The sequence below is a fragment of the Falco rusticolus genome, chromosome 3 (assembly GCF_015220075.1).
Source record: "Falco rusticolus isolate bFalRus1 chromosome 3, bFalRus1.pri, whole genome shotgun sequence".
Classification (NCBI taxonomy): domain Eukaryota; kingdom Metazoa; phylum Chordata; class Aves; order Falconiformes; family Falconidae; genus Falco; species Falco rusticolus.
In genome coordinates this window covers 66,948,681-66,962,195 of record NC_051189.1, presented here as the reverse complement: position 1 = coordinate 66,962,195, position 13,515 = coordinate 66,948,681, and the positions used below count along the sequence as shown (strand labels likewise).

At 38.3% G+C, this 13,515-nt stretch overlaps 1 protein-coding gene across 3 annotated transcripts in view; it reads left to right on the top strand.

Annotated features, from left to right (window-relative positions):
• The window catches only part of NETO1 (neuropilin and tolloid like 1), a 74,866-nt gene that overhangs the window by 35,581 nt on the left and 25,770 nt on the right, over positions 1-13,515 (top strand). For all 3 annotated transcript variants that reach the window (XM_037381531.1, XM_037381530.1, XM_037381529.1), the window contains exons 5-6: positions 4,361-4,402; positions 4,520-4,647. In XM_037381531.1, coding sequence (XP_037237428.1) covers positions 4,361-4,402; positions 4,520-4,647 — 170 coding nt within the window. The remainder of the gene's footprint in view (positions 1-4,360; positions 4,403-4,519; positions 4,648-13,515) is intronic.

Genomic DNA, 13,515 nt, shown 5'->3' with positions numbered 1-13,515 from the left:
AATAAAGGAAAGTAGTATGGTTTCCATGGGCCACATATAGAACAGATCCCAGAGTCAGCATCCAAAACCCTTAGAGGCTCCCATGAAGACCTAGTGGATCTATTTGAAACCAGTCCTAAACATTACAGATTTCTCAGGTTGGGGATATATGCTCCTATGACTCAAAGCAAATTCCATCAAAACAAATCTGCATTGTGATAGGGATTTGTCTAACCTCTGCTATTACCTTAGATTTGTCATTCGACTAGTTATTTCAATATTAGCCTATTCTGGTGTTTAGTTGTTACAGAATCAGAGGATCACAAAATGGTTGGGGTTAGAAGGGACCTCTGGAGGTCATCTTGTCCAACCCCGTTTTCAAGCAGTGCCACCTGGAGCTGGGTCTCCAGGACCATGTCCGGATGACTTTTGAATATTTCCAAGGTTGGAGACTACACAACCTCTCTGGGCAGCCCGTGCCAGTGCTCAGTTACCCTTGCAGTGGAAAAGCGTTTCCTGATGTTCAGACAGAACCTCCTGTGTTTCAGTGTGTGCCCATTGTCTCTTGTTCCATCACGGGATACCACTGAGAAAGCCTGGCTCCATCTTCTTTGTACCCTTCATTCAGACATCTATACCCACTGGTAGGATCCCCTCTGGCCCTTCTCTTCTCCAGGCTGACCAGTCCCAGCTCTCTCAATCTTTCCTCATAGAAGAGATGCTTCAGTCCCTTAATCAGCTTCATGACCCTTTGCTGGACTGTCTCCAGTAGCTCCATATCACCTTTGTACTGAGGAGCTTAGAACTGGGCACAGCACTACAGGTATGGCCTTACCAGTGCCAAGCAGAGGGGAAGGATCACATCCCTCCTCAGCTGTTGGCAGTATTCTTCCTAATGCAGCCCAGGATACTGGTGGCCTTGTTTGCCAGGCCCATGTTCAAGTTGGTGTCCACCAGGCCCCCCTGGTCCTTTTCTGCAAAGCTGCTTTCCAGTTGGGTGGACTCAGCATACAATGGTACATGGGGTTATTCCTCTCCATATGAAGGATTTTGCACTTCCCCTTGTTGAACTTCGGAAGGTTGCTGTCAGCCTATTTCCCCAGCCTGCTGAAGCTGCTCTGGATGGCAGCATGGCCTTCTGGTGTATCAGCCACTCCTCCCAGTACTGTGTCATCAGCAAACTTGCTGAGGGTTCACTCTGCCTCATCCTCCAGATCATTAATGATGTTAAACAGGATCGGACTAGTGTTGACCCTTGGTTATACCTACCACTCAATAATGGCCTCCAATTAGACTTCGTACTACTGATCACCACCATCATGGGTCTGATTGTTCAGCCAGTTTCCAGTCCACTTCACTGTCTGCTCATCTACCACATTTTTTTACCAGTTAAGGAAATTACAGATTATCACCATATTCTCCTTTGGGCTACTTTACAATTTCTCATTCTTCTTGTTTGCCAGTAACTCTAAATAGCCTTGTAAAGATTTTTGCATCTCGTAAGTTTCAAATGTAATTCTCTGTTTCACAGAGACATTACAGAAAAGCTTAGAGTAACTAAACCATTCCAGGAATCTGTTATTTGTGGAATAGGTTGTAATATATCACCAAAGGAGATTTCTGGATTTTTTTTTTTTTTGTATTGGTAGGTTTTAAAAGAGACATTCAATGCTTCAGGAAAAACCCACAGAACTTGTTTTGGATGCCAGGTCTGCCATTTATATAACCTTTACACATTTTCACATTTCTTATGACAGTTCCTGGTTTTCTCTTTACATACTTCATTTCTCCATTAAGGAGATCCCCATGAAAAATAAATAAATAAATTACATGTATTGCATACCCCTCAAGGCCTATTGCATCCTACTTTTTTATTATAAGTGATCAATCTTATTTTTCACAGCAAAATTCTCCTGTCTTGGGAAGTTTTCCTAATGGGAACATAATTTTCATCAGGACTATCTGTCTATTGGAAGATCTAGTCAGTCAGTGTTTAGATATCATTAAAAGGGTTCTGACTCAGCCAGACTGATAATAACAGTTTGATTGAATTACATACAGAAGAGCTGCTAAAGAATAATCTGTTTAATGGTAGACTATTTAAAAAACCAAACATTTGCTGGGTAATTATGCTTAAACATAGCTGAATTTCCAGCATGTCTGATGATACCTTATTTACAGATTTTTAAAATTATAGTATTGATATCCTGTTAATGTTTAATGAAGTGTATTACCTCAGGTGTCACAGATTTTGGTTTACTATCACTTGAGATGTTGAAAGGTTGCAAAAAGATTATTCTTCATAACTGAGCAAGATCTACCATATTCCTAGAATTTTAACAGATTGTGCACTTCTATGTGCATTGTTACCAGTGTTACTGTATTGTTAACAAATAAGAACATAATTTTAGAATTGTTTTGTTGGTCAAATTTCATGGTCTAGATTACACTTCAGCCTGGATTCTTGCTACTATCACTCCTTTATATGAAAACTCCTTCATATGGGAGAAATCCTGTCAGGATGTTTCTCTCCTTTTTTCCTCCTCTGTACTTTGCTAATGTGGTGGAGTGTTTTTAGTATATCAGAGTGGTCCTTGCGAACTCAGCAAAAGGAATAAATGTAATGGTTACACTGGACATGATTTGGATGTTAATTTGAGGCAGTAGTCAAAGTAATTTTCCTTCAAGTATCTTGCTTTCAGCACTAGGTATAAACATCCAAGTACATTAACTGAAATATTTAATTATATTTAGTGTTGTTGGCTATCATATCTATCTACTGACCTATAAAACTGCTCAACAATTAATACTAATTGCCTACTCAGTTATACTGGCAGTCCCTTAAGTTCATAAGTATTCACTCATGATTTATATTGTGCAACTGTAAAAGATAACTGGGAAGAACAACCGCAGCCTGGTTATAGAGGGACAATTTAAAGAAGTGACTTTACATCTCTGATTTTTGAAGTCAACACATTCTGACTGTTCAGGTTAAAAATGGCTGATCTTGCTTATAGAGCACTAGACTTTTTCAGGATATTATTTGGTTATGATTCTACTGTCCCAACTTGACTAAGGCTAGAGGAGAACAGCAGTTTTAGTAGTGGGTTGGGTTGGTGGTGTTTTTTTTTTTTTCATTTGAAACATTTCTTCCAAACCTTCTCTTCACGGTTTCATTTATAGTTTTTACTGCACTGACCTGATCCTGAAAAAGTAAGATCAATTGCATGAGTAGACTACCTCTCAAACTCTACCTCAGTTTTTCTCTTATGCAATCTTTTTGAGACCTGGACACTATGTATGTGACTCAGGAGAAGCTTAATGCAGTGTTTATATAGAAGTGTTTATCGTTGGTTCATTGGTTTCAATATAGCAGATCCTTTCAACTTTCCAGAGAAAAAGAAAGGACAGTGGATGTATTTGTTGGGGTTTGTTGTTGGGTTTTTTTGTTTGGGGTTGTTTTTTTTTTTTGGTGAGTTTTTTTGGTTAATTGGTTGCTTTATGTTTGTTTGGTTTATGTTTTCTTCTGAAAATAAGAAAGACAGTGCAGAACATTCACTTTAGGTAGAAAAGCAGTGCAAGTGATAAAAATCTCTGAGACAAGACCAGTCTATTCTGAAGAAATAGTTTTCTCTTGAAATACTTTAGTTTGTTTAACATTTCTGGTTTTGGACAGTATCTTCAAAATGGGCCAAATTTTGTGAAATGATGATTTGGCTATGGATAGTTGTCTATTGAAGCATAGGCTTAAGACCAAACTCATTGCATCTATGTGTTATACCTGGCTGTAAAAGCATAATAAAAACCATCTCAGATGGTTAATATAATCATGTTTACCTGATTTAAGATAGCACATGTGTTAGACATTACTTTGTTAGCACAATGAAATCCATGGTAAATACTTATGGTATTTATTCCAGGAAGGCCAAGTGGATGTTGCTGACACAGAAAGTGTCTCCTCTTTGTTGGTAGGGATGGCAGAGTATTCATAAACACAGAATGAAGTTTAGAATTCTCTAGTTAAACTGAGTGTTATACTGAAAAATAGGCAAAAGGGTTCTGAATGGATCTGTAAATATATCCTCTTTCATTAACTGTATTAAAGTGTCATGTGGTTAGTTGTGTGATATTCTTGCTTGCTAGTGTATGAAGAAATATTTTTTTAACTCAACCTTCTGAAAGAGACAGACAGGGAAGAGCAGGATTTCGTACCAGAAAAAAACTAGTCTTGCATTATGTGTTGCCATAGTTTTGGAACACTTCTTATTTCCAAGAAACATATGTATAATTATATCACTGAAGTGCATTGTCAAATTTTAGCACATTGACGTTATAGCCAAGATATTGAACAAAACTAATTTTGTCTTTCTCAATTTTTAAGATCCAGATTTTAAGGACCTTGGCGTTTTGAAGCCATTGCCAGGTTGGTATGTTGTTTTGTTTATTTATTTTTTTTAACTTGGAGGCCTTTGCACTCTGCTGTAGAAAAAATTTTTGTTTGCTGTTCAGGTTTCATTTTTTCTGGTATTTTGTTATTCAGTTTGTGAGTTTGAGATGGGAGGACCTGAAGGAATTGTGGAATCTGTACAAATTGTCAAAGAAGGAAAAGCTTCTGAAACTGAAGCAGTAGACTGTAAATGGTACATCCGAGCACCACCCCGATCCAAGGTCAGTCTTTCATCCACTTGCTGATTTGCCATTTAATTTAAGAAATTGACTTATCTGATAACTTGTGCATTTCTTAGTACAGTCAGATCTTGTTTAATAACTTTACAGCTTGAACTTGTAAACCATTTTTTTGCCTTCTGCCGTGGAAGGGCAATTTGTCACCTCAGCCAAAATAACCTCCCTTCTCTATAAATAATGATGTGGGCAGTGTTAATGTGCTTTTTGTGCCATAAATAATTTTCTTAAATTCATCTTTAATTTTGCTCATATTTTTAAAGAATCAATGTGTTTTCCTAAGCAGGAGGTAATCTTATCACCTTAATTTTCAATATATTTCAAATACTTAATATAGGGACTACTAAGGAAACACTGCTGGCTCCCTGAGGTCATTATTGTTTCTTATCTGGGAACTGTGAAAATGGAGCCAAGGTAAATTCACATTCCTCTGTATAAGACCTTTATTTCCTTTGGTTTAGAGCCACAGAAAAAAACAGAGAGTGTTCCCATTTCTCTCCCACCACAGCCAGCAAGCCAGGCATTTGTAACGAACAGGAGAGGACTGCAATGAATTTAACAATTCTTGGATTCTGTTTGAGTTCCTCCCTTATTCAGTTCCTATCTTATCGGTTACTATATGGATTGATTGTTGCTGGCTACACTACTGTTTCTCCTCTCTTTGCAACTGGAACAGCTTTGTGCCTCCCACCTACTTTCACTCTGTTAAAGACAACTCATTATTTTATTTTTTCTAGTGTGTTTTATTTGACAGGAAATATTTTAAAAGCTAGAATTTATAATCCACTACTCTCTGCCATCTTTAAACAAATAAGTTGGTTTTATTATATATATAATCTCAGAACAGAGTGTCCTGGATATATTTAACTGTTTCAGCATTTGGTATTGAATAAGCAGGAGGAAGGCTTTCCAGAATAGAAAAAGTCATTAATATCAGCATTGTGAAGGTTTAGGAGAGGAGTTGAACATTTGGCTCATAAAGACTACAGATAAATTATTTCCAGAATATACTTTAATCTCTCTCTCTTTTTACTTTTGGATAAATTCAATATTCATAGAGGTTTTCGATTAAGTAGATGAGCTTCGCGCTTTGCTACAGTAAGTAGCTATAGACATGAAATGACTGGACTGATGAGTTATTATTGTATACATTATATACTTATGTATTAGTAGAAAACAGGTAAACACAACATTAGAGTTGTGCTTATTAGAATCAGCACAATTAAATCAGCCAATAAAATTGTTCTATAGTCTTAATTCCAGTTTATGCTTGGTCGGACAGATAATGTCGTGATAATCTTACCTGTTCTAACTCTAAAGTTCTATATGATTCAAAGCCCTGATAGAAGTCCTATGTTTAGTTACCTGTAGGATTTATCCAGACTTCAGTCCTGATGTAAAAATACAAATTGTGTAGCTACATAGCCATAAACACAGTGTGTATCAGAAGAATGCCACAGTACCACTGTTAATAGAGGATTAAAAATAGTTTAGCTCTTCATGAACTTCTATACTTGCATTAAGTTGTGTTGCATTTCAAGAAATGTATAGCAGCTGAAGAGCATCTGGAAGGGAGAGCAATGAGAGAGTTCTAGGAAACCTGAGGAAAAACGGAAAGTTATTCAATGTCATCTAGAAGATTTTTTTGAAGGAGCATGATGCCAGATAATAAAAGGCTTTTACAATGAGGAAGGAGAGCTCTGATGTCGATAGGATAAGTCATGGTCCTTCATGCCAAAAGAAAGATTCAGGTTAGATACTAGGGAAGCAAATTTCAAATACCAGGGAGGGCATTATGAATGATTGGTGTGGTGGGTTGACCCTGGCTGGACACCAGGTGTCCACCAACCTGTTCTATCACTCCCCTCCCCAGCAGAAAGGGAGGGGGGAGAAAATAAGATGGGAAAAAACATGTGGGTCAAGATATCGGCAGTTTGATGAAATAATAGCAAAAGCTGTACACGCAGAAGCGAGGAAAGGATGTTTTTCTCTGCTTCCCATTAGCAGGTGATATTTGGCCACTTCCTGGGAAGCAGGGCTTCAGTTACCCCAGTGGTTGCTCTGGAAGACAAACATAAATACCAAATACTACCCCTTCCTCCTTTCTTTTAGCTATTATATCTGAGCAGACATCATATGGCATGGAATACCCCATTGGTCACTTTGCATCAGCTGTCCTGGCTATGTCCCTTCCCAAGCTCTTGCCCACCCCCAGCCTTCTGGTAAGAGGAGGGGGGAGGTTGGAGAGGCAGCCTTGATGCCCTGTGAGCACTGCTCAGGAGCAGTCAGGGCACTGGTGTGTTATCACCACCTTTCCAGCCATCAGTACAAGCACAGCGCTGGGAGGGCTGCTGGAGGGCTCAGCCAGACCAGATACAACTGGTTAAGCAAGTTTGTTTGGACAGCATTGCTAGTGGTCTTAGGGTGCAGGTTAGGTAACAACCTATGAAAACGGAAAGAAACATCCCTAATCCTACCTTTAGGCAGAGGGCTGGGTACTCTCCATGAATCTTGCTGTTCCCATCTTACCAAATTCTCTGAGTAGAGAGACAGGGCAATATACAAGCACATAAATCAGTGTTTCCCAACGTGTGGGGCTGACAGCTTTTCCAGCAAGCTATAAAAAACCCCCAGTTTTCAAGGTTAGATTAATCTTAGAGGGGTAAGTCCAATTTAGCACTTGAACATTCTTAGTGTGATTTTCACATATATACACAAATATATATCTGTATGTATACACACATATACATGCATATACACACATATGGTTATGGTATTGCCATACTGGCACAAGTTGAAAATTTTTCAGATATTAAGGAAGAAATTAGTGGATAAAATTTAAAAAAAACCTTGTATGAAGTAAGATTTACAGTAAGAATGTTTATGGGCCTGATTCAAGTGAACTGGAATCTATTGTCATATTTTGCAGTCAGCTTCCTTTGTGCTTATCCAACCTTGAACTAATGACATATTCAGTATAACAATCTAGTGACATCATTCTAAGTTATGGCATCTTGCACCTATGAAAACAGGCTCTCCTGCTAAGAACAGTAAGAACTCAGCAGATGTCTTTAAATCCACATGTTCCTGTACTCTGGGCTGCACAGTTTGTTACTGGGAATTATGCCTAAAAGGCCAGTTACTCAGACAGAATTTGGGTTGGATCTTTACATCTTTAGTTTCTTAATTAAACTGTGCCAGAATGTGGGCTGCTTGCAATTTCATTTGGCTTAAGCTCATCCAATCTAAACTGTCTGCAGTAGCAAGATGCAAGTCTTTTCCTTGGTTTCCAATTCCAGTTTCAAGCCAAGTCTGAGCTCAACACAGGAGCAATGAGATCAGTCAGGGAGAATGAACTTGAGATCTCTAAGCCTGAGCTTCAAACAGACAGTCTGGGTGTAATATTGCTCCTATCATCAGCAAGTGGAAATAGGACAAAGGAGAGCAAATTTCTTGCACCCATTTAAAATAGAGCAATCACTGATTACCTTATAAACACAAAAAATAAAATGCTGAAAATGCATGCAGAACTGAAACTTTCTGGAAGTTCAGAAGACAGCAGAAGGCAGATTAAACACAACTTCAAACTATACGTAGACCTGGAGCCTTCTATTTAACAGTGACTCATTGCAACACGTGTGTTTCTTATAAACATTCAAAGCCAGTTCTGGCTGAGTAAGATGGCTGTGAGTCTAGAGTTCAAAAATACTGGGGGTTCTGCACATTGTGTAGAAGCTGACTTCATACACTAATCAGAGCAAGAATGGAAAATGAAGATGGGAGCTGCTGACTGAATGTGCCAACCTGCCCAAAACAGTAAAGAGCTGGAGGAACCTCCCCATCCCAAAATACTTTACTGTACAACAAAGCCCGGAGAAAGAATGGACAAGTTATTGCACTGGGATTCGAAAAACTTCAGAGATATCATTAGCTACAGCAGTGGATAAGCAAAGAATCTCTATTTATGAATGGCAGAGAAGAAAATTAAAAGAATTAGTCTTTTCTTGCTTTCTGTTAAGGGTGAATGTTGGAGGATGATATCAACAACAAGCCTTTTTTTATATTGGATGTGTCAGCAGAGTTTGACAAGGCCCCCCAGGAAGACAGGACACATGTTCGTGCTCAGGTAGCGCTGCCTTTGGTGGGTGAATTCCCCATCAAGACACTATTGTGTCGTGCTTGTTACTTGAGAGGTTTTGTAGGGGCGGGGGGGGGGGGGGGGGGGGGGGGGGGGGGCAAAAAACCCCCAGAATTTGACAGTAAGAGCAATAAAAGTTTTACAAAGATGATGTTCTAATGCTGGGAAACGACCATTAAGCAATACTTATAATTGGAAACTCTGGGTAGCTTGGGAAAGAGCACCCAAACTACAGACAGATAAGCATTAATTTGAATCTGGTTCAGTGGACCAGTCATCTGTTCAGGAGGAATGATCAAGAGGTATGCTTAGACTAAGCAAAAGAGATGCTACCCTCTGTGTGTACACCACGAGAAATGAAATTAAGTTGTAAATTAGTTAGTCAAAGCTATAACTAATTCTCCCACCCCACTTGAGCATGCTACTGGGCAAAGAATGTACCTTTACAGGTTATAGGATGCAAGACTTAACAAAAGTCTTAAGAAACTGAAGACTTTAATAACAAGTATCTAGTTTTGACATATTACTGCAATATTCTTAAACCTGAGCTGCCTGTGAGTGGTGACATTTGTTTCCAGCAGAGCTATGGGGGAGAGGCGGGAGCAGGATGCACAGCACACAGGATGGGGCCAGGGTGAGGCCCGTGAGGAGAACTGGGCAGGCCGAGCCATGGCGGACAGGGTGCGGTGGTGGCTGGGCTCGCCTGTGGCAATGGGACCAGCCCCAGCTCAAGCTGGGCAGAAGCTCACTGATAAACAAGGCTGGGGGCAGGACGTGCTAGGCCAGGCATGGCCGACAGGCCCAAGTGGGACCAAGCCAGTTGCATATTTACAAGGGATAGGTATTGCTCCCTGGTAAAGTCTCTGTATCACTTGTCACTGCTTTCATGGTGGATCTTGTATCCATGTACCTGACCATATAGAGAGATGATACTGTCAGTTCCAGGTGCCTGACTTTGAATTAAATGGAGTCTGGAGAGAGACTGGGTTGTTAGCACGTGCGTTTCCTGCACAGTTAGGAGGAAACACACGGTAAAGCAAATTGCAGGGCTACAAGTCTGTATAAACCAATCTGACCAAACGAAAACATTTTCTGTTCTTACATGTGAAGTGGAAACGTGTGCTCTTGGATGAGACCTGCAAAAAAACCCAGTTTAAGCTGTCAGTACTGGCAGACTAGCATAACTTTTGGAGGCTTCTTAATCAGGTGTAGAAGAGAAGCTTTAAGCTTTACACTAAAATTTAATAGGAGCCATTTGAGTGGTGGTTCCTGAAATGTTACAGAAAAATGAAATTTAGAGAGTGAAAAACCTAATAGCCAGAGACACTTTTACAGGCTTCAAATGAGCTCCATCTCTGACAAAGCTCTGAACCTTGCTAACATAATGATAATAATATTATGAATGAAAAAAACCCAACACACTTATACAGCATTCCTGGAACAAGGTGAACAAATAAGAAGTAGAAAATATTGATTACCTATGTTAAACCATTAAAATCACTTCTTTGAAACAGTTTTGTTAGATAAAGATGTAAGACAAGCATGTGTGTAGAATCATGTCTGCAGAATCTCTTCTAGCAGGCATGGTAATACACGTGCCACGGTAGCACTGACAAAAAAACCACTTTTAGCTTAGCATTAATCTATTCCACTCAGGTATAGAAATATAATCAACCTCAGCACCCTCAAATCAAATAATTGTTAGGAAAAGTGATAAAAAACCTTACTGATTAAAGTAATAAAACATATGCCAAAGAGAACAGCAGAATCAGGATGTGATCTACGGTTTTCAGTGTTAAAAAACAGAACAGCACCAAGGAGCTGTAAAGGTTGTCACTTGCAAGCATTTTGCCACTGTAGGAGAGAAAAATGAGGATAGCTTGACAGTTAGAATTAATGTCAGTTATTGGGCACTCACAGAAGTCTGAAGAAACAAATAGGACAAAGCAAAGAAATCCAGAGAGCTTCACTTGTTCAGGAAAATGGTATTTTGATGTCTGAGCCTGGCTGTGAATCACAGGGTGTTAGAAGAAGTACCATATAAGACTGTCGCCCTTGACAGACAGTATTCTCCAAGCCCCAGGAGAGGAAAATATGAGGTATGGAGTTCTCTGCAAAGCATCTTTCCAGACTAGCAACTACAGGCCAAAAAATGTCAACCCCCACCCCCCCAAAATGAACAAAAAACCCAAAAAGAACATATACTTTTAACATTTTTGGGCTGAAGTAACATTGATTAAAAAAACCAACAACACATGTTTAGGATCTAAGCAACAGGAGAGGCTACTTTAGGAGACAAATTCTAAACATTGTTAATGCTGTTTAGGCTGGTATACTTGTCTTCTTGCCTTGAAGGAGATTATTTAATGTTGCAAAATCTGCTTTAACAAACTGGGTTTCAAACTGAGCTTCTCTGGTGCTGGAGGTATCATCTTGAAAGTCCTTTGTTAGTCACATAGGGTTGAATGAGATGCAGAATAAAGCAGGCACTGTAACTGATCACTGAGTGACAGGGAAAGACATCGCACCATTTAGCCCAGTCCCTGTGCTTACAAGAGAATTGACTGAACTTAGAAGCTGAATATGTGAAAACTAAATGTTACGCCCTGATGAAGAGGAGGTTTTTGTCTTACATCTAAATTACTTTTGGCAATTGAACGATGGCTTTTTGTTTGTTTGGTTTGGTTTTAGGGGACTGAATGTCTGTGCACCTATATTAAGTCTGATACGCTGGGATATGGTTTGAAGTTTTTCCTGACTGCCCTGATCAATCATGTTGTCAGCCCTAACCTTCATTGACTGATTAAAAAGCAGAACTCATCAAAATTATTCACTCTGAAGAGATTATAATCTGACCATTTTACTGAGGTGATATATTATTCATAGTTTACAATCATTTTTTTTCCTAATATATACAGAAAATTCTGTTTTCAAATTTAAATTAAAAAAATAGTAAAACTTAGACAGCATTTCCTTTTTCATTCTTATGATGGCAATAAAAACCTTAAAGGTGACAAGACTATTATTTAAAATATAATGTGACTGGGTGTAAATTACATATGTCAAATTTGCAGTGAGGCTTTATCAGTTTTGTTGTTAATGGCATTGGCATTTGCAGCGACATCTCAAAGCTCAGCAAAAGCTAATACTTGTGCACTAGCAACTTGTTCTAAATAATGTGGAACTGATCATTTGAGGAAATTGTTTTATTAAAACTTTACAACAAAAAATGTGAAAGAAGAAGATATGTTGCTTCTTTCAAATAAGATGTACTCTTCAACAAGAATGTCCCAGTTGTGCTAAAATAATGTGTCCATATCTACAGAAATGTTAATTCCAGAAATTCCCATTGGCATCAATGAAAAAATGCTTAATGAATGCAGATAGTGGCATTTGAGTTTGTGACCTCTTTTTTTGTTCATTTGTTTTCTTTAGGGGAAACAATGTTTCTTATCCATTGCTGGTAGAAGTAATGACTAAGATCTCAGTAAATGAAATAACTAGAAAAACTGATAATTTTTCTCTCACTTTGTGCTTAATTTCTTTTAGGGAGATCCACACACCAGTGAAAGTAATGAGAATATTGCCACTGAATTCAGAAAACCATGTATCAGGAACATTTTGCCTTAGATAACAGTTTGTCATAAAATCAGTTTTATTCTTTCCCTGGGGAACTCAATTTATTAGTCATTTTCTTCTGCCAGTGTGGGTCTTACAGCCAGTGACAGGAACAATGGCAAATATATAGTAATAAACCCATAAAAATTGGCATAGGCGTGCAGATACAATTAAATTATTCCAGCTATTTAAAATAAAATCTGATCCAATATCAGGTTGTCAGTTTGTGCAATCAGTTTCCAGTTTTTAAAAATGCACTGCAGTCTGAATGCATAGGTCTGATCCAAATAAGTAAATGGAAAGATACCCACTGATTTCGGAGAGGTTTTTATCAAGTCCTCATTACTTTATATAAAGTTCTAATAATAGTCATCTCCAAAGGAGACTATGAAAATGAAACTCCAAGTCATCTCAGAATATCAGGAATTTATTTTCTCTAATTTATGAAACTTCATGCCATTGAAGAAGGTGCTATTATTCTTATGAAGGGTGAACATAGAATTTTAAGTCAAATATTCTTTCCAGTGGTTCCCATACCTATCAAGTCTATATATGTTATGATCTTAGCTGAATTTATCACACACAGGAATGAACTGGTATGGCCAACAGCAGAATTCATGCTTGAGAAAAACTGAAAGTTGGCTTCTTCACTGAAAGAGTCAAAGTGAAACGCTAAGTTATTGTTCTCTTGATTCCTTCTCAGCATTTATAACTGCTACTCTAAGAAATATTTCATTATTTTATAAGGCTAGCATGCCACCGGAAACTAGAGAATGTCAAATGATAAGCTCAGAGAAATAAGACTTTGGCTGTATTGTTATATGAACAATTTATTTGAAGAGATCAGGAATAATTGATGAATGCTGGAAATGGCTGTGAGAGCTGGCATTTTGTAACCACAGTTAGCATTAGAACATTTCTGGTAAGAATGGAAAATACATTACTTCTCAATGCTGAAATGGGATACCCTATTACAAGATAAATGTTTGCCTATATATATTTATACATACATACATATGTATAGGTAATTGTATATCTATAAGACAGCAGGGTAGAAATAGAGAACAAGTGAGCAAGCATAAGAGGTCGTTCCCCCA